The sequence below is a fragment of the Tauraco erythrolophus genome, chromosome 1 (assembly GCF_009769465.1).
Source record: "Tauraco erythrolophus isolate bTauEry1 chromosome 1, bTauEry1.pri, whole genome shotgun sequence".
Taxonomy (NCBI): Eukaryota; Metazoa; Chordata; class Aves; order Musophagiformes; family Musophagidae; genus Tauraco; species Tauraco erythrolophus.
The window spans coordinates 89,551,910-89,571,436 of record NC_141465.1 but is presented as its reverse complement, the minus strand read 5'-3'; the positions used below and the strand labels follow the sequence as shown (position 1 = coordinate 89,571,436).

The 19,527-nt window shown below is 41.1% G+C and overlaps 1 protein-coding gene across 1 annotated transcript in view; it reads right to left on the bottom strand.

Moving 5' to 3' along the window:
• TBC1D4 (TBC1 domain family member 4) overlaps nt 1-19,527 on the bottom strand; it is a 111,969-nt gene that overhangs the window by 12,306 nt on the left and 80,136 nt on the right. Inside the window, 7 exon segments of the mRNA XM_086616062.1 lie at nt 171-329; nt 1,929-2,087; nt 5,721-5,930; nt 6,806-6,966; nt 15,899-16,048; nt 17,795-18,021; nt 19,052-19,126. Of these exon segments, the coding sequence (XP_086472188.1) occupies nt 171-329; nt 1,929-2,087; nt 5,721-5,930; nt 6,806-6,966; nt 15,899-16,048; nt 17,795-18,021; nt 19,052-19,126 (1,141 nt within the window).

The following is a 19,527-nucleotide window of genomic DNA, read 5'->3' as shown; positions in this document are numbered from 1 at the left end:
TCTGCTTAGAGGACGCTAAGTGGCATACACAAAATGTATCCTGGCAACATAGAAAGTGGGGCTGATACAGCAGCATCTATCTCCAGCAACAGCTTCCACTAAGACTGGTGCGTTTCCACTCACACACACAAAACAAGTTGGAAAAATCCCCCAGCTCCAAACAGACGTACCTAGATCTACAAGGATGGCGTGCTGTTGAGCAGTCAGTTGTTTCAGAAGTTCTTTGTACGAGATGTCGGGAGGCTGCTGCTTGTTTGGCAGCCTGTGTCTGACTCTGTGTTGCACAGCCAAAAACTGCCAAATTTCTCCCCGACGACTTTTTGGTACACCTGCAGGTCAGTCAAAAACCAAGATGCCTAAGCAGGGGCATATTTTTAGTGCTACAACACAGGAATTTGCTTTGTCATAATATTGCTTGTCACAATCTTGGCAGAACCACTCTGGCACTCTGGAGGATCCCTCATAAACAGTGAGCTTCAGAAGTAGTTGACCACACAGCGTATTCCCAATGTAGCCACAGTTCAATCCACTAACCAAACATTAACTACAAACTTACAGTAATTACACCGAGTAGTACACTGGGCAATCGAAGTAAACACATCACTTGTTTTGCTGCCTCTGAGCTGTTACCCTCCAGCAGGAAAAGATGCACGACTGCATGCAGAATGCAGACAGTCCTGTTTAGAAAGGCTGAACTAAATTCAGAGGTGTAAAATACAGGGAGGTCCGCCTCCTCTTCCCCTTCCCAAAGGACAGCTCATGTCAGTCCATAGGCTTGGAGAAAGAGGTACAGATTACAAAATGCTCAGTCCAAACCTAGAAGCATTAACGCTGCATATCAAAGGAAGGACACAGAGCCACTCATACTGAAAGACAGCATTTCTCTCAAGTCAGCCAAGCACCTGTGAAAGCCTGAACTAGATTAAGATACTACTTTTTGACTTTCACATACATTCCCCTTCGATATCTGACTCTGTAAACTGACCTCTGAAAGTCAAAATAAATTGTCAATTCCACTAACACTTTCCAGAAAAATCTTTATTTAACAAGAATGTAAGTTAGAAAAAGCATATCCTTGTTCCCAACTCTGAACTGCAGAAGAGCAGCAGAAGACAGGGCAGCAAGGAAAGCCCTTTGTTGGCAGTCTTCTGCGGGTCACTAACAGGAACCACCTTATTTCTACATGGCTTTTTTTGGTAGCAATTTAAACTTCCCATATGTATCACAGCCAGACTACACTGAAATATTATTTTTCAGCATCTCTAATACAGAAACGTGATTCTATGGAGACGGGCACAGTGGTGCAATCAGACTATACATCCATGTTAGTACACTAACGAGGCCCTCTGGCTCCCCTCCTGGCCTACGACTAGGATACAGGAAGATCTACTTCAAGCCAAAATCCCCAGCCTTTCGCTCAAGGAAACAAAATACTAAAACACCATAGCCCAGACTGCACAAGATGTGGTCCTTCTGACTCTCTGAAGCTTAGTTGTGACTCCCTTAGGTTTTGGACACAGCCCACATTAGATGTCATGGTCCTGCCTGCTCAGTAAGTAGAATCAGAGCATCTGAAACTCAGAGTCAAATGGATAGAAGCCACAGACCAGAAACCAGAAGCTCACAGTGCTAGCTGCAGAAGCTTCAAGTTCAATCTTTGATGTAATACTACATGGGCACGTGATGCTACTTTCCGGAGTATGACTGTACATGTTTCTGCAATGCTGTCATTGTAGCTGCAGACACAGCAAAATCTATTTTTGGCTTGGCAGCAGGAGGTGGGTGCATTTGCAAAAAGAAGGCAATTTTTTCATCATTCTGTGCTACTGAAAAAAGTGTATTGCTGGCAGATTTCCTTCGGTATCAAAAAGGAACGACAGAAAAAAAAAGCCTTCAGACTTCCTAGTTAAGTCATCGTACAGAAATACCTTCTTTCAAAGTGGAATGAATATCTTCCATGTCACATCGGATTTTGGCTCTGCAGTTTAGTAACTTCTTATCCCAAACATTTATGGCATCTTTCTGACATGTACCAACTTCATCATAGTCCAGTTTTACTTTTCTTGACTGGAGTTCATCTCTGCTTGCTAGAGCACAGAACAGAAAGGAGAAGCACACAAAAAAAACCCCAGAAACATCAGAAAAATCACAATAGACATCAAATACACAAAACCCACTCAAGTTAGATATATCTATCTGATACTCTGACTAGGGATAAATACGCCTTCTACAATTCATCAGTTAATAGCTGAAATGTCTCTTTTGTCATAAGATGCTGCAGGTAACAATTTAACTTCTTTTACCAGGCTATGAAGATTAGTAATTCATGAAGCACACGAAAACATTTTTTAAGGCTTGGGGCAAGAAGAAAAACCCACTCAACACAGTCAACTTCAGAACATCTGCTGCTTCCTTCAACTGCAAAAACTGCTTTGATCATTTTTCTCTTATTTATTGAACATCACAATGGTTTTAGTATGGAAAGTCCCAGACAGATGAATGTTTGTATTAGAGATTTAGGCAAGCAAGCTAGGCAAGTCTTCTAAACTGAAGTTTGTCGCACTGGTTCCAGTTTTTACATGTCCCTTAAGAGTGTACTCTGGCACAGCTACCTGGCATCATCAGGCTGACTAGAAGTAAACATAATGAACCAACATGAACCATATCCAGAAAAGCTTATCTGTGTTGAAGCACAGAGCTCATGTTGCTGTATACTTAAAAAGTTTGCTGCATAGGACTACCTGGCACAAAATATTTATTTCAGAGGACTCACTATTTCTGAAATAAAGCTGCAGAGTTACTCCGGAGTTTCATGGAGGGGCAGCTTTCATTTCCATTACTGAGAAATTAACTGTGGTTGTTTTATTATACATGATATGCATGCAGAAAAACACCCCAATTCCTCATACTACAGGTGTAGGAAACTAGAATCAAGACCTGAATGAGTCTTAAATTACAGACATAGGTTTAATTGTCATTGGACTGAATTGTACATTTCACAACATGACCCCTGAAAGCTGCAATTGAGTTTATCCCAAATTTGACTTAATCTGTGTGCAGTACTTGCTCCGTGCAGGAGACTACTTTCTCTTAGAGATGTACCCCTCTCCCCATCATCACCTCTAGGTGAAAATCGACTCTCACTCACGCTATTATACAACCTGCAAAACAAGACAATCAGTTCCTTCATCTAATCAGCACACTTTGGATATAGCCAATATTGGATCAATCTGTAAGATCATTGCCTAGACCACCCCAAAAACGTAGGTGGCAAATTATTTCCAGAAGCTGTATGTTACACCTCTGAGAACATTTCTATTTGAGACTACGGGGGCCTTGTAGAAGTAACTATTATGCAAGGTGCAGTACACGTCCACAAAAATGGGAATGTGATCTCACCACAGGAATTTGCAGTCCACTTGGGGCAATTTTAAATGCTACCCTGTTGCTGTACAATTTCATTTGAGAACACTCACTCTCACAAGCAGTATGTGACAGATTCAAGACAACAGCAACATATTTCAGTGTGACAATGAACTTCAGAATTAAGTGCATGGGTTATCACCCACTGAATGGTACTTCGGCTCTGTACTTAACCCTAGTGAAAGTCAGCAAGCTTGCCTGTTGATCTCCCAACCTACTATGCCAACCATCCTTGGTTTGCAATCATCCTTGTTAATGTTCTTCCTAATCATTGCTAGGTAGCCTGCTACTTTTTGTAGTTCTTGAATTTCTAGGTGATCACTGGAAAAAGTAGCTTTTAGTTGCTTGGAAAAAAAAAATAAGCAAGTTTGTGCAATTCACAGAACTTACCTTCTATAAAACAAAGAGCTAATAGTATTCAAGTCTCCTCGACAGCAAAAGGAACAGGAGAAGAGGTTCTATTAATATTTTGTAAATAAAAATCAACAAAACATTAACAGAAAACCACTGAAAACAATTCCACAGCAATTCCAGTCTTAAACCAGTCATATGCAGATGAATAAATTCAAAGCTAAGAACCCGGCTCCAGGTAGAGAAATGGTTGCATTTCTGTTATGACATTTCCCATTCCTGAGATCCATATTTAGTTGTAGGCTAGGATGCCAACCACTGCCCAAACTAGTGTTTGTTTCGAATGTATCAGTTCTGCCTATGTCCTGTCCATAAAATGGCCCATGTCACAGCAGCCCACAGGAAGGAAACCTAGAGGTAGGCATTAAGACAATTTACTTTTCACCCTTTGAAAATAAAATGATGAATTCTAGCTTGCCAAAGCACCAGTTTCACTAGCAGTACTTATGAATCTGCATACAAGAATGAAGACATGCTCCTTGGAGCACAAACCAAGATGCGGGCTGGCAGATGGGTGCCAATTTGAAGTCTCCACTGCTGCCACTCCCGTTTTCACTGTGAAAGATCAGGCAGGCAAAACTTACTTTCTATATATCAGTTATAGACTGGAAATAACTTAGAACTGAGTCTTAAGGAACTGGACTGATTTAACAGTTGTCAGTACTTTCAGCCACTCAGGGAGGGTACAGAAAAAAGTCTGTCCCTCAGCAGCTCATACTACCAGAAAGAGTAACATGAAATTAGTCGCTACAGCAGACGTCCAGCTTCCCCACCCCACAAGAGTAGACCGACCATTTGCCAGAACAACAAATGAAGATTTTGGCTGAAGTTAACACAGACTTCTCTGTAGATGTTCCCTATGAATCTAGGAGTTTCCACAGAAGCGTGTGTCAACAGGGAGACAAACTGTAAGGAGTGCACCAAGAAACATGCTACACGTGTAGGAAACACATTCAAGGATGTACACTTGCAGACACATGGAAAGACTTCTGTCCTGCTGTTTTTCTTTCCTTCCCCTGCCTTCTCAGTAAGGACCACTAAAGAAGGAAAAACAGTTAACTGACCATAACAAGATTATTATGTTTTGTTTGAAGAATCAGGCTACCATATAATGAGGTTATACACCACACAGGAGAAGATGAGGTCAGAAACTGCAGAGAGGATATTTGAAATTTTCAACTTGCACGAAAAGCCTATTATACCGAAGAACTTCTATATGCTAGGATAGATGCTGCATCCTGTCTTTTATTTGTGCAAGTCTTGAGCAGCCATAATAAACTATCTTAGCCTGAAGCTCAGGTAAGTGACAAGTCAGCTTGGCCAGTCAGATCCCTTGGCAACAGCACTCAATTTTCAGTGTACAGTGCTCATCTTCTGAAAAAAGAACTTTTTGACATACCTCAAGAGCCAGTTACTCAAAAATCATATTTGGATTCAAATATTTATAAATTACCACTGTGGTGGGGTTAATGAAGGACAGAAAACCTGGGGAGACATGCCATGCGCTGCAAAGGACTGAAATGAGATACAGAGGGTAAGGTTTATCATACCTAAGTGTTCACACAGCATCCGTTGTCCTGACTCCACTTCACATTAGAATTCCTAGACTTAGTCAGCTAGAACACAGACTGTGGCAACCTTTGTCTAACATGCACTAAAAAAGGAAAAGTTATCACTTTCTTCTTTAGCTAAGGTGACTCATTAGGAGTTGGCAGGTAGACAGAGAACGTGGTAGACTGTGAGGACAGGACTGGGCGAATGCATTTCTTTCTAGCACTGTTAACCAAAAAGTTACCTCTGTTTGAGGTGCCCAACACCACTACAGTTTTCAGCTTCAGGCAGCAGAATTTGTAATAGTTTTTAGACGTATTTTCTAAATAGCTAACCTTCCAGCTTCTGGTTTTCTTTTTCCATTCGAAGTAACAGAATTTGTTGATGGATGGCTTTTCTCCACAGACTTTGTAGTTCTTCTGAGTTTCTCCTCTCTCCAGTTTTATCTGTACCATCCTCATTTTGCAATACTAGAACAAGAGGGTCCTCCTCCAAAGGTGGAGCAAGAGGGGATAATGGTAACAATTCACTTCCATCGTGACTGTCTGCAAAGAATCAGAAAGCTATTTCAGGAAACTCAGATTGTTTGACATATCATGAAAATCTAAGTTACGGCAGAACAAAAACAATTGTATTCTGCATTCAGCAGTGAGGTGCTGACTCCAAAGACAGAGAAAAATGCAGTTTAACAGTTGAGAATTCTTTTTAAATACAGTGTTTTATTTAAATTAAATAATGTTATATTTAAATTAAATAAAGCATCACCCAGTATTTCAACCCTTTCCCCTGTGAGCTCCTTCTAGAGTTACAAAGAGGTATTTATTCATAAAGTCTCCTTTACTGCTGTGATTTACCATAAGCTCTAGACTAAAAGCAACTTTTTCCATCTGCTAAGCAGCACTATAGGCAGTGCTATAGCACTTTATGATCACTAAATATAGAGTTTGTAATTTACCTATGGCTGTGAATTCCACCAACAGGACTAGATCAACATAGCAGAACTTCAGATATTGCAGAGGTTTTTACTTTAAATGACTTGAAGCTACAAGAATTATTAATGCACTCAACAGGTGCTGGGTGCAGTGTATAGCAAACACTGCTATTATATAAGCAGGCTAGAGGAAAAATTTGCTAACTGTTAAAGAGGATATCTTTGTCAGCAAGAGGTAGTTCTTTGTTTCCTTGCTACCAGCACAGCCACAGCAGATCATAATTCATCTGATTTTGATGACAGAATCCTCTGTGCAAAGTAACAAAGACCTAAAGCCAACTGAGCACAACCCATCTCTAATGAGATTCTAGCAAGAATATTGTATCAAGCTGACTCCCTTCTCCCTTTCATATTTTCATGTGTTGGAGTTCGCTATAGTAATAACTATCCAATAACAACTGCTTATTTTCTTTAAAAGCACACACAGACCTGGATGCTGCATCTTGGAAGGAGATTTATTCATAGGTGAAGCTACCTGCAGGAATATTTTCCGCCGCCAGGAGATGCGGCGAGGCGTGAGTGTGGCCCCCGCAGCATTTAGAGATTCACTGCTGCAGATGGTTGATGTTCTTTTCTTTCCCTCCCCATCACTGAAGGAAAGAAAAAGCAGATGTTGTAATCAAAGTCAGTCATCATTGGAAGGAAAAAAATATTTAAAAAGTCTTTATTAAAGTCTGTCTAACGTACAACCAAACCCGCAGGAGAATTTGCTGGCAAGCTGTAGAAGGTGAAGCATGCTGTGTATGAGCTTCACCTTGAATACAGAAGAGCCCAACTGTTTTCGTGTTACCCAGTGCTGTGAGGTTTGCACTAGATACCACCAGGAGGAATACATAGCACTCAAAGTGTTCAGTCGGAAGCTCAGAATAAAAGCTAAACCTTCTGAAAAGCTAAGAGAAAAAATGTGGTAAAATTTAGCCTCTAAAATAGAGAGCAATGGGATTTGCTTTGCCATACATTAGTCTTACAGGGGTGATCTGATGTAATACCCCTAAAAGCACAGACGTTGCTTTAGCAGAGCACAACAGTCCATTTAGTGTCATTTTCAACGGCATGATGAGCTCACAGGTGAATGTTTCATTGGAGGCAATGTTCTGGCCTTCTCCAAACACAGGAAAGAGGCTGCATGAGGAGGACGCTTCACTTGCACAAATGGGGCTAAATGCCCTCATGTTTTACCAGCATCTCCAGCTGAAAGAACAGGGCCTTTGCAAACAGAGGGCAGGCTCAGTTCCTACCACAATGACCTGAAAGGAGCTGATCTCCTCCCCAGCTGCCACACAGAAATATATTTACATGGTAATTTTAATAGCAGCTTATGTTGCTGGAAGAGGCAAGCAGAAGATACAAGGAAGCTTTGCTGAGAGGTCCATTTAAGAGGCCACTAAGCACACCTCTCTCCTAACTACTGCCAAAAGAAAGGACATTTAGCTTTCATAATTAACTTGAGCCACTTTCAGAAATATTTCAACATTTTGCATGTGTTGTAGTAAAGTAAGTGCAGAGATCTCTTATAGCAACGGGTACACTGGTTATCTGTCACAAATCCTTTCCTGCAACGTCAACAGTGTGACAAACAACTACAGGCTTCTTGGGAAGACAGCACCAAATATGCGGAGCTGTGTCTGCACATTCATCTTCATCACCCAGAAAACTGCTATATCAACACAGCAGCTACACTCAAACTTCCTCCTGTGAAGAACTTCCATGCTACAGTACAAAGTCCCTACAAAGGGTCAGATGAAAGGAAAGTCCAGCATGTTAAGTGCTCGCTGTGTTTTTAGTGGTAAGTCAGTTGCAGAAGGTCGCAGTTTGCCAGCTGCAGTAGGTCTCGCCATGTTTAGGTTGCACAAAAGGAGAGATCTGCAAGGGAGGCAGACTATGTCTTACTGAAGTTTCAGCTACACCAGTCTATCAGCTACATCATCTCAATCAGCCCTTTTCATATCAAATACTCTGTGCTGAATGATAATCCACCAAGGCAGAACTGGCCTTTTTGGTGACCAAAGCTGTCCCTATGCTAACATCTACAACAGCTCCCTGACATCTGTAAGTCTCAGTGAGTAAACTGGGCTCACCATCATACACAGGTATCAGACCCTGCTTCCACATCCTGGCAGAGAAATAATTGTGCCTTCCATTTCACGTGCCCAGCATTACGCAGCACCCTTGCTCTCCTCTAAGAACAGCACTACGGGCTGGGAGCCATGGATAACAGATAGTCTGAGTTATTCCCTACTCCCAGTTTAGTTTCTACGGTGCCTCAGTTCCCTATGCGTCACACGATTACTAGGTGGTCTCAGCAGAGCCCCGTGTTGCACTAACCAAAACAGCAACAGAAAACCCTGAGACAGCCTTCTTTGGCTAACTGGCACAGTCTTTGGTGACAGGGTAACCACTGCTTGTGCTGGCTAAACATAGACTACGAAACTAATTTTGAAACAAGAGGTGCTGTTTTCCAAAGGTATTTCAGTTCAACAACTCTTGGAAATAACGTAGTGAGTTTGGATATATTAATCATTATAACTCATGTTTCTATAAATAACTGTAACGAAACCACTTCTCGCTATTTCAGGTCTTACATATCACATGTTAGAACACAAAAACTGAGCCATTCCAGGGCTTGCTAAATAGAAGCTACATAACAAGGGAATGAAAACTTCCTTGGTACTGCTATGTACAAAAAACTGCATTCAGCTATTGTGCCCTTAAACGTGCACGCAGACCTAGGAATAGGAATTTACAGCAGTAAAATTTACCGGAAAGTCAGAATAAGAGGGTGGCTATTTTAGGGTATGAAACAAAGCTGTTCACGTCATCTGAGCTGCAGAGTTTACAGTGGGATGGATTAGTCACACGTGCTACCTCGTGAAGTGTGCAAATCACACAGTGCTGAGGACCTGTATTTCTGTTGTTAAACCCTCCCTTCCAAAATTCCCTTGGCATTTTAAGCCACCAACATTAATCACCTCCTCTCTTTCAAAGAGCTGCCTGATGAGCGATTAGAGGAAAACTTTTGAAAGTGTCATGTGCACACCTTGCCATCTTCAATGGAAGGCAAGGGCATCTGTGAAAACACTGAAAGTTAGGAAAGGGAGACTGGAAAGGGAACAAAGAAAGTTTCATCACTTCAAGACAAACACACAAGTCCTAGCTTAACGTCAGCTCTGAAGGTGGGAAACAATACCATACAGAGTAAAAGCAAGAAGAAGTCAGACTACAACAGTAGTGTCTCCTATCCTGTGATGAAACGGTTCAGAAGGTTGGTCCAAAAAACAGATGTGTTAACTGAGCTACATATTCCCCACCTTGAAATAGGAGTTGCTATTCCCCTGACTTTACCATCTCTCATACCTACACTTAATCAGCTGGCTTTGCTCTTTGTCATATTTGCAAGAAATCAGGTTACTTCAGGTTTTAAGGTAGCCATGGATTTTAACAGCCAGGCAGGTAGGTGATCTACTCAGACAGGCCAGCAACACCTCAAACAGTTCCTCTAAACAGGGTGAGGGTAAAGAATAAAGGTATATCTGACCATTAGCTCTCAGCTCCCTGCAAAATGAAGAGGTTTACTAATGTGAGCAGAGAGACCAAGAGAAAAAGCAGCTCCAAAACAACAACTTCTTAAATAGAGTCCAGTCATTGCTGCTGAAAAGCAGAGCAGAGTTCTCACTACCTCCCAGCCTGAGGAAACAGACTTTCACAACTTTCCTGTCAGGGCACTGATATCAAACCTCACTCACAGGAAAAATTCTTAGAAATACTTAAGAAAAGACCTTGTTCTAACAATACACAGGCTTAACCATCTATGTGGGAAACATGTTGCAAGGTCAACTAGCAGAATTAGTTCAATCATTAATTCCAGTTTTTAATGATGTTTTCCACTTTAAGTAAAAGTTGCTACCTCAAACTGAAGAAATTTATAACTGCTCTATAAACTACAGATTATAGAGCTCAGACACTGGAGCAAGGCAGAGGATGAATGTTTCTTGGGTTATACAGTGACATAGCCACTGAGAAGTAAAAAACACAACTACTTTCTACAAGTTCCTGTCCTGCTGCAACCTACCAACAACTGAGCAAGATGAAATGCACCAGAGTCAATGAGCTGCGAATTAAGAGACGGCAGTATACAAAATCTTTACCAACTACAGAAGAGATATTTAAGCACTGAACTGCAAACTAGAACATGATTGCAAGAATTGTTTGGGTTTTTTTTGTGGTTTTTTTTTTTTTTTTACTTTTATTTATTTATTTTAAGAAAATGACAACTAGATTATGGTACAGCTTCTACATCAGCATATTTCAGCTTGGTAAAACAGACATACGAAAGGGCAAAGTCAAGTAGTTCAACAAAACTTCCAGAAAATTGAGTATTTAAAATTGTTTTTTCTTACTGTTCCTGTTTGAATTACTTAACATAGCTCCCATGCAGCTCTAGAAAATGACAACAATGTAACACTCTTAAGACAAATGCGTCACAGTTCAGTTTGAAGAATAATGGTTCTCCATAAGGCTGCTTAGCCGATGCTCCTGACCCAACACAGAAACCAGAATACATTCATCAGCTTGTATGTAATAAAAAGCGAAAAGCTATAAATTCAATACAATGCCTCAAATATTTCAGTTTCTACTTTCATCCTTAAGCTGCTACAAGCCATAACCCAAGTACTCAAGAGTACAGAGTACTGATCACCTAAGCTTTTTATCTCAGGTAACCATAAGCTTCACGAAAGCATCATGCAATTCACTATTCTATCAGATAATGCATAGTATGAAGATGAGACAGCTAGTTTGGGGTGAGAGGAAGAGAAGAAACACAAAAAACTTGTTCAAATTACAAAATGCTTATTGCTTGGTTTCAATTACCCAGATCTCTTCCCAAAACTGTTCTTTAAAATGCTCCCAAAGACTGATATTCAAAAACCCACAAAACTACACGATTTCTTGTGAACTCTTTACGCAATACTTATCTCAATTATTTTGCACTTCAGTCCACGCAAACCAACTGACTCGAGAATAAATACTGTTGTTGCTCATGCCAAGGTTTGCATTTTTCCCCAGTTTGCTTTCATTTCAACTTCTTCTCTTGATTGTTCTAAGTAGCAATTGAATCAACTCGACCTACTTTGCAATCTGGAGGCTAAGATGGTAGAAAATCCCCCAGATTGAGTACAGAAAGACAGCTAATATTTCAAGTCCCAGGACTTGAGCTGCCAGAAGCCTATATGCAAGCCTAATATACAAAGTATTCCTCCCCTCTGGGAGGAAACAAATCTAGTTTCTAGTTTTCTTCCCTATTGGTTCTCACTTCTGTCATATATTTCTATTCTGAATAATTACTTTCTGGTATTTTGTTTAAAGAAAATTCTCAAGTATTTTACTTTCTTCATGAGAAATGAAGCTGTTTTACAAAAACAATCTGTTCAAATTCAAGTGGCAATAAATCAGATTAAATTATTGTTGTGTAACAATGCAATGAACAGAGACATCAAACCTATGCTGAAGGTCGTCTCATTTTTAAAAGTGCTGCTTTTATTTTTGTATTAAAAAATCAAACAGATTCTTCCAATAGTCTAGCTTTCAGTAGTAGCTGTTGAATAAAAGCCAGAAATTCCAGAAGTCACAGAAACAAAAGTTTAAAAACAAATTACATTCTCAAATTCCTGTTTGTTTACCTCTATGTTAGCAGGATTGTTTTTTTCAATCCTTATGTGTGGTTGTGTTCAATATTAAACACTGTACAACACACTTACCAAAAGTCAAGATTATGCGGACCACTTCCTCCCTAGACTCCTCTCTAGACAAATGAATCAACAACGCAGTAAAAAACATTCTGAAGGCACCTATTAATATTGTGTTGATGCCCAACTTTACTGTTCTGTTCACTCCTTAAAGCAGGAAACATACCGGTGTTTTCTCTCTTCCACATAAAGCATCACAGGAGTGATCATTAGAATTAAACCCCAAAAGCTCGGCCTCCTCACAAACATTAGGAAAAAAGATATGTCTTTCACCATAGTGAATTTATCTGGAGAATAATTTTTTTTTCTCCTGGCTTTAGGTAGCCCTAACACAGCCATTTGAATTCCTAGCAAGTCAACTCAGGCTTCATTTTTAATGGAGGTCCATATACTTTTAAGGCATGATTCATGCTTTGTAAATGAAGATGTTCCCAGCGACAGGCATGACCGTCTGTTTTAGCATTCAGGAAGAAGGTAGATACACAGGCAGGATCAGCTCTATAAATGTCAGAATATTAAAGACAATCACATTAGGATGAGAGCAACTGTGCTGCAGAAACACCAGCTTCTCTCCACCAACTAGATGAGATGATGACATCTACAATCAGGTGAGAGCCACTGTATCTCCAGCACCCCAGTATCAGTTCCTGAATTTGTGACCATATGCCACATGTGATGTAAACATGGATCAGAATCATCTTTACAGCAATCAATATATAAAGACACATATATAATAAGCAGATATGCTTTTTAACACTTGGATCCTCAGCTGACTCTGGCTTGGTGTGATTTGCATAGGCCCATCTGACTCCTACAAATCAAACTTCTTTCTAAAATACATTCTGACTGAAATTGGCTCTGCTTCTGCACATCGAAGTTCACCAGCACACCAAGAAAAGCTGCCTGATGCATCACATGTAGTCTCAAAGTTACATGATATGGGAAGTCAGACTATAAAGAATTTTTCTCCAGTGAAACGTGGCTAGGATATACTTCATGAATTCGCAGTAACCATTATTACTCTTAGAGAGGAAAATGTACTGAAGCTTTAATGAGGGTTCCTAGCATTTAAACAGCTTATAGTCTTCAGTTTGTAAAGGACTGCCACGCTGTGCTCAATTCCAACCTAACATACACTTACATGAGAGTGCGAAGAACAACTCAATGTTGAGCCTACTGGGATACGAGACAGTCCTCACTGTGAAAAACAGCCCAAGAGGGGAAAAAAAAAAAAAAAACTAACAAAAAAACAACCCACAAGAAAAACCACCCCATAAAAGGTCTGAACTTCCTCTCCTTCATAAACCTGACGGCACGACACACATTTGCAAGCTAAATCGGGTAAAGTTTAGAGTTTGACAATATACTTCATTCTAAATTAGCCAATTCAAGCGACAGTTGGATTACCTCAGTCACTCTTATTACATCAGCATTATTCATTTGGCACTTCTTTCTGGACTGTATTTGTTACATTCACTTCGTGAACTCAACTAGATGCCAACACTTCACTCTTGCCACTGCAATTTCCTTACCATGACAGTTCAGGCCCAGTTGCTCCCAGCAAGATCTGTAGACAATGAGATCCCATTTTCACAAGAGTTTTTGCACAAATTCCCTATTAAACCATATCAGAAACCTGTATACTATGAAATCTAAGTAGAAACAGGGTGGTTTTCTGGGAATTACTCTTAATTTGAAGATCTCCCCACCTTACGGTTCAAAACTCCATTGTAATGAAATACAGTATCTTGACTAGCGTGCATAACCAAATCCAGAAAGAGTAATATTGCAGACAAATATTTCAGCTTGGAATAAGGTGGCATTAAAGTAAAGTTTTTAGTACAATACTCAATGCCTACATTGACCAAATCCAGAAAGCTAGGTTTAATGGGATCCACCTGCCTGTACAAACTGACCTGGGTGTTGGTTCAGCTTGGACCAAGTTTGCTAACTGAAGGGAACTCACCAGTTTATTTCATTTCAACTTTAATAATTCACCTGCTACTTAGTCTAGTGTTACTGCAGTGTGGTAGGGAATGGAAAATCCAGGCATCCAATCCAGTTATAAAGTAACTCTTACTGGACACAAGGTTTAGAATAGGCGATATTAAAAACTATTCTACACTAGACGAGATGTCAATCTCGCTTCTCAAATTTCAAAAACATACACTGCTTATTCCTTGTGCTTGGGTAGAAAGGTGAGGTCACTTTGAAGTGATTCCCTCTTCAAAACAGTCAAATGTTTCTAAGACTTGTTTTGGAAAGACCTCCTAAAATTAAGTAATTATTAGTTTACATTACCCCTCTATTAGAAAGTGAATCCAGACAATTTAACATTTACTTCTTAAAAGCTGTGGGATTGAGGGCGGGCAGCAGTAGTAGTCCTGACACTGAAGCTATGTAGTCACCTCCCTGTAAGGAGGTCTCATCTTTATTTCTACACAGGTTTATTCTGCTGGAAGGACCTAACCTGCAGAAGTTTCCCACTAAATGTTCTGTAATTGTGTCTACATTACAGTTTTTGGCTGTGTGCTGTACACCAATTAAAGGTTAGAGGCCAGAAAGAGACACTTTAAATGTCAGTGAAATCAAGGTAGGATACAGTGTGCTTAAGGAGATGATACGTACTTTGCATTTATTCTAACCTATATTAGAGATAACTCATCCAAACTGTATCTTCAAGACACCTTTAGATCAACTGCCTCTCACATTAGTTTGCCTATTTACATAATTTTTTTACAGTCTACCATAAACGGAGATGACAAACTAATTTGTGTTTAATAAAACTGCACTCCACAAGGTAAAAAAATTTCTTTAGGCATCCCTAAAAGCTTCCACACTCATCTCGCACCACTGAAATTCCCATGTATTCAAATCCTAACACACCCAGAATCCAGATCTCATCAATACTTGGTTTTGGTCAATCTACTGTCATTTTTCTAGGGAGAAACAGTCACAAAAGCACCTTCTACAACTCCACAGGTTTCTCTTGGGAATGATTAGGGGAGAGCCACACTCAGAGATGAAAAGTACCAGGAATACAAGTATAGTGCAGTGAACAAGGACAGGGCGATGAAGGACAAAGGAGTTGTCATTGACAGAAGAGAAATAAAAAGGGCAGCAACTGGCAAAAAAGCATCAAGAAATTCAAAGCTTCGGCTCCACGTTATTCACCACAGGCCTACTTCAGAAAAATAACCCATACACAGTTTCCTCAAGCACCCTCCTGAAGGAGAGCCTAGTCTTTCATACTGATGTCAGAAAGCCCTTCTTGTATCTTCGCTTCTTCCCCACTCCTCTTCGATTGCAAGTTATATTCCCATTTCCTCTAAACATCTCATGGGTAGTATCAGCCAGCTCACTTGGCGTTTCCCCTTCCTCATGCACAGGCATCCCATGTTAGTACTGTACATTCTTCAAGTTGCTCTTTTCTTATTTTCACATGCTAATTATTACAGCAACACATGCTGGTTTGCATTCAGCAGAAAAAGCATTAAATTGGCGTGATGCTCCTAAAAACCACTGCATTTCAAGTGACAAACCAATGCAGCAGATTTGCAACACTGCAACAGCTACTAGATGTCAGTAGGCAAGTCTCTATTTTTAACAGGCTTTTTTGGCCAAAAGCCTGTTCGCCCATTCACATCAAGTACTTAGGAAGTCTGTTAGAAATGCAGGAGCACAAGGCAGAGTGGGAGAGATTCCGTGTGCTGCACTGCACTAGGAATCCTGTTAAGCTGGTGGTACTGAAGAACTAGGCAGGAGACAACGCTCTCACCTCTTGGAGAGGTCACTTTCTGAGTGCTGGAGCAACCTTCCCGAGCCCTGGTAAAAGTTTTTCAGGAAAGAAGGGGCAGAGACAGAGGAGGGAAGACCAGGTGATGCAGATTCACTCTCATTGAGAGTGCGCCGAACCCCGATAATAGGGCTGTGCAGGCAACAAAAGAACATAGCAGATGGGTCAGCGTGGATTCGGATACAACAACAAAACATCCAGATTAAAGATACTGGACAAGTACCTCATTTTGGCATACAGTAACTTTGTTTCCCAGAAGATAAAATGTACCAAGTGTACTACCCGGTAGTTTTCCTGATGATACCGATTTTGCTGTTAAAGATGATTTCTCTTAAGAAACATTTCAATGGTACTGCAGAACAGGCAGACCACTTTGTTTCTTTAGCCTTATTTATTCTCAAAGCAAATTCAGAAAAAGAATCTCTGAAACATTCAGAAAACATCCTTAGAAATCTGCTTCCAATAACATGAACCACGTTGTTTCTTCCCTTGAGTTTTCTCTTGCTGTTGTAAATAACATGTATTGCTAGAACACATTAGAAAGCAGAGATTATTTAAATGCAATATTTTTGGATAAATTTTTGTGATGTGACTAAATCAAGAAAAATAGTTCTACTACACATACTTCGTAATAGTAACAAGTGTTGGGGGGACATAAAAATTAATTCGGTCTCTTTTACTTAAGATCTTCAATTAATAGGAAAGGAGAGAAGGAAAAATCCCAGCCTAGAATCAAGTTGTTACAAAACTGTTTTGACTGAAAATCTGCCGCTGATGTGACTTAATCAGTGACTTCTTAAAAGTTATTATAAAGGAGTGAAGTCAGCAAGTCCTTCAGCTTGAACTGTCAGGGTTTCCTGTTTGCATACAACATGGTCAGGGAAAAAAAAAAAAAACAAACTAAAGTTTATCTCAGTAAAAGCCACATTATTTATCTCTTCAGAAACACAATGTAACAAAGCTATTTCAAGGCTAGTTTCTTACCCTTCACCCCTTTCCATTCTCTTAAACAGAACAAGCTTTTTTTGCGTTTCTCTACAAGCTGGTGCAGCATTTACACTGACGCTTTAATCTAGACGTCAAACGGGTGTGAAATTATTATCTAAAGGCATTTCTGGAAAGAGCCCACAAAAAGCGTAATTGCAGCCAATCATTGAAACAGAAGAGTAGTTTGGAGTAAGTGCTCCTTCAACAGAAAAAATTCAGCTCATCTGGGCCTGAATCTTGTAAAGGTTTCGGAGCTGGCAAGGTTACTTACTGCAGACAGCCAGGATGGAGGCAGAGGAAGAAAGTATTATCAAAGAGGCCCAAGATGAACTGTGGGGACCCCTTCTGACCCAGTGAAGGAACTCCCGAAGAAACAGTATTCCACATGTGGAGGTGCGTAATCCTGAAGTCCTTTTGTGAGACTCCTCACCAGTTTTGATTCTGGACATCGTCTCTGGGAGCTCGGCTAGCACAGCGACTGACACTTGAAGCAGTCAGTGCCTCTTTCGTCCTGGCACACAACAGCCAGGCGATTGTCTCTGCAGCCAAAAGCAGTGAGGATCTCTTCTCCAAAGGGCCTGACTACTGATACTGCCAAAAAGGCTCAGCTCAGAGGTGACAAATCAATAAACAGACAGATTGGCACCAGCATCCAGCCTGACCATCAATTTGCTGGATTGACGCTTCCCCTGGATCACACCAATTCAGGGATTAACGAGTTACTGCGAAGCACCAAACTACTCAGAGGCGGGGAAGACAGGCTGGAAATCAGTAAATAAACAAAACCCAGAGCAGTGCAGAAACAGCGTTCGTGAAAAGGAACGCGGGCGAGGCTCGCGTGCCGAAATCGCAGGAGACGGCGGGCGCGTGGCGCGGCATGCCCTGACTCACCTGGTCGCCTCGACGCAGCTCTGCCGCAGCAGCGGGGACCGGACGCTCTGAGACCTCCCGTTCTGGAAGGTTATCCTCCTCCTGGCGCTGGACGGGGGGTGGCTGAAGGTGTGCGCGCGCCTCCTGAACTGGGGGGAGTCCGAGTCTTCCTCGGGAAACGGCTGCCAGGCCGAGGACACGGGGGACGCCGGAGGAGTAGCTGGCGGGGAATCGCCCGGCGAAGCGTCCTGAAAGGAAGTGCTGGCGGAGTCAGGCCTGCCGCTCCGCGCCCTGCGACAGCTCTCGCCTAACCCCACGGGCCGCGCATCGCATCGGGGCACCGAAGCCTCTCCCCCTTCTTGCTCACAGCCTATTGTATGCTAATTATCGCCAAAACCAGACATCCTTTGGTAATATACTCCAAATCAGCAGCGTCCTTCTTCAAAAAAAAAAAAAAAAAAAAAAAAAAGAGAAAGAGGAGGCAACGGATAAAAACGCATATGCAACGCAAATAACATACTAATTACTCTGGGCATCTCCTCACAGGGATCAGCATTCCAGCTACAAGACTTCTGGCTTTTTCAGGAAAACACAGGAACTGAAAAGACTAGGGAAACTGCTTTTAGCTAGTTTCCTCGACATATCGTGAGCATACTTCCTGTACCGTCATAGCGATATCCTGGAAGAGAGACTGTTATTACACAGCCAGTTTACGAGTAACTGTAGCAGGAAAACCATAACAGAATCTTCACGTCCTGGGAAAAACAGCGACCAATCCTCACGTGAGGTAAAACATTAAAAACAGGAAATAAAAAGAAAGTGAACAGAGTTCCGCCCGCTCGCCCCCAAACAGCATCCCCAACAGCTGGTTTTAGGTCTAAAATTCTTACTTCCCTAAAGCAACTGTTACTTACAGAAAATATTCCTCACCTTCAGAGCATTTCTTTTTGTTGAGATACAACCTTTTGTAATTACTTCAGTGAAAAAAGGCAGAAGCTGACCAGAAATTTCCTGCTTTTTGTAAAAGCAAGGGAAGTGTAGAAAAAAAGAAAAAAAAAAAGACTGGCAATCAAACAATAGATTGAAGCTGAAGCTTCAAGTCAACATATATGCCAGCTTTCTTACACCCTTGACCTCCCAGTGGAAACTCTTACTTGAGTTTTGTAAATTGATGTGCTTTGTGCTACTTCCTTCAAATCGAAGCAGAGTGCCGTTATTTACGCTTCATTAACGCCCGTGCATGAAAACGTGCCAATTTTAACTAAGCTCCTTACGTACTTTGTCAGAAGCAAGGCTGTTGCAGCGCTCAAAGCTGTCCACGCTTCCCAGGCGGCCTCGCATTCTGTTGGCTCCCTGTAAGAAAAAGGGTGAGTAATTTAATCCGGTCTTTTTCCTCTTTCTCTGAAGGTTAAGTAAAGACAGCAACAGCTGTGCAGGTGAACACAGGACAGTTCAACCAGGTGACATGTCTGACATAAGACCACAGATCACGGAGCAAGCACTGGATTTTATGAGCAGTGAGATCGTTAGCTGGCAAAATTGTATCTTCTCCCTCCCTGCCCCCAGGAGTTTTAAACCTGCAGCTGAGTTGTCTGAAATAACTGAGTATTATCTGACCCATTGAGGTGAAATAGCTGAGTTGGCTTAAATAGCGGAGTTCAAAAAGCTGCAGAGTTCAGTACTGTGCATGCCCTGCAGCTAACGGATGTATTTGATATATACAATCTCAACTGAGAGTTTACTCCATATCTAGT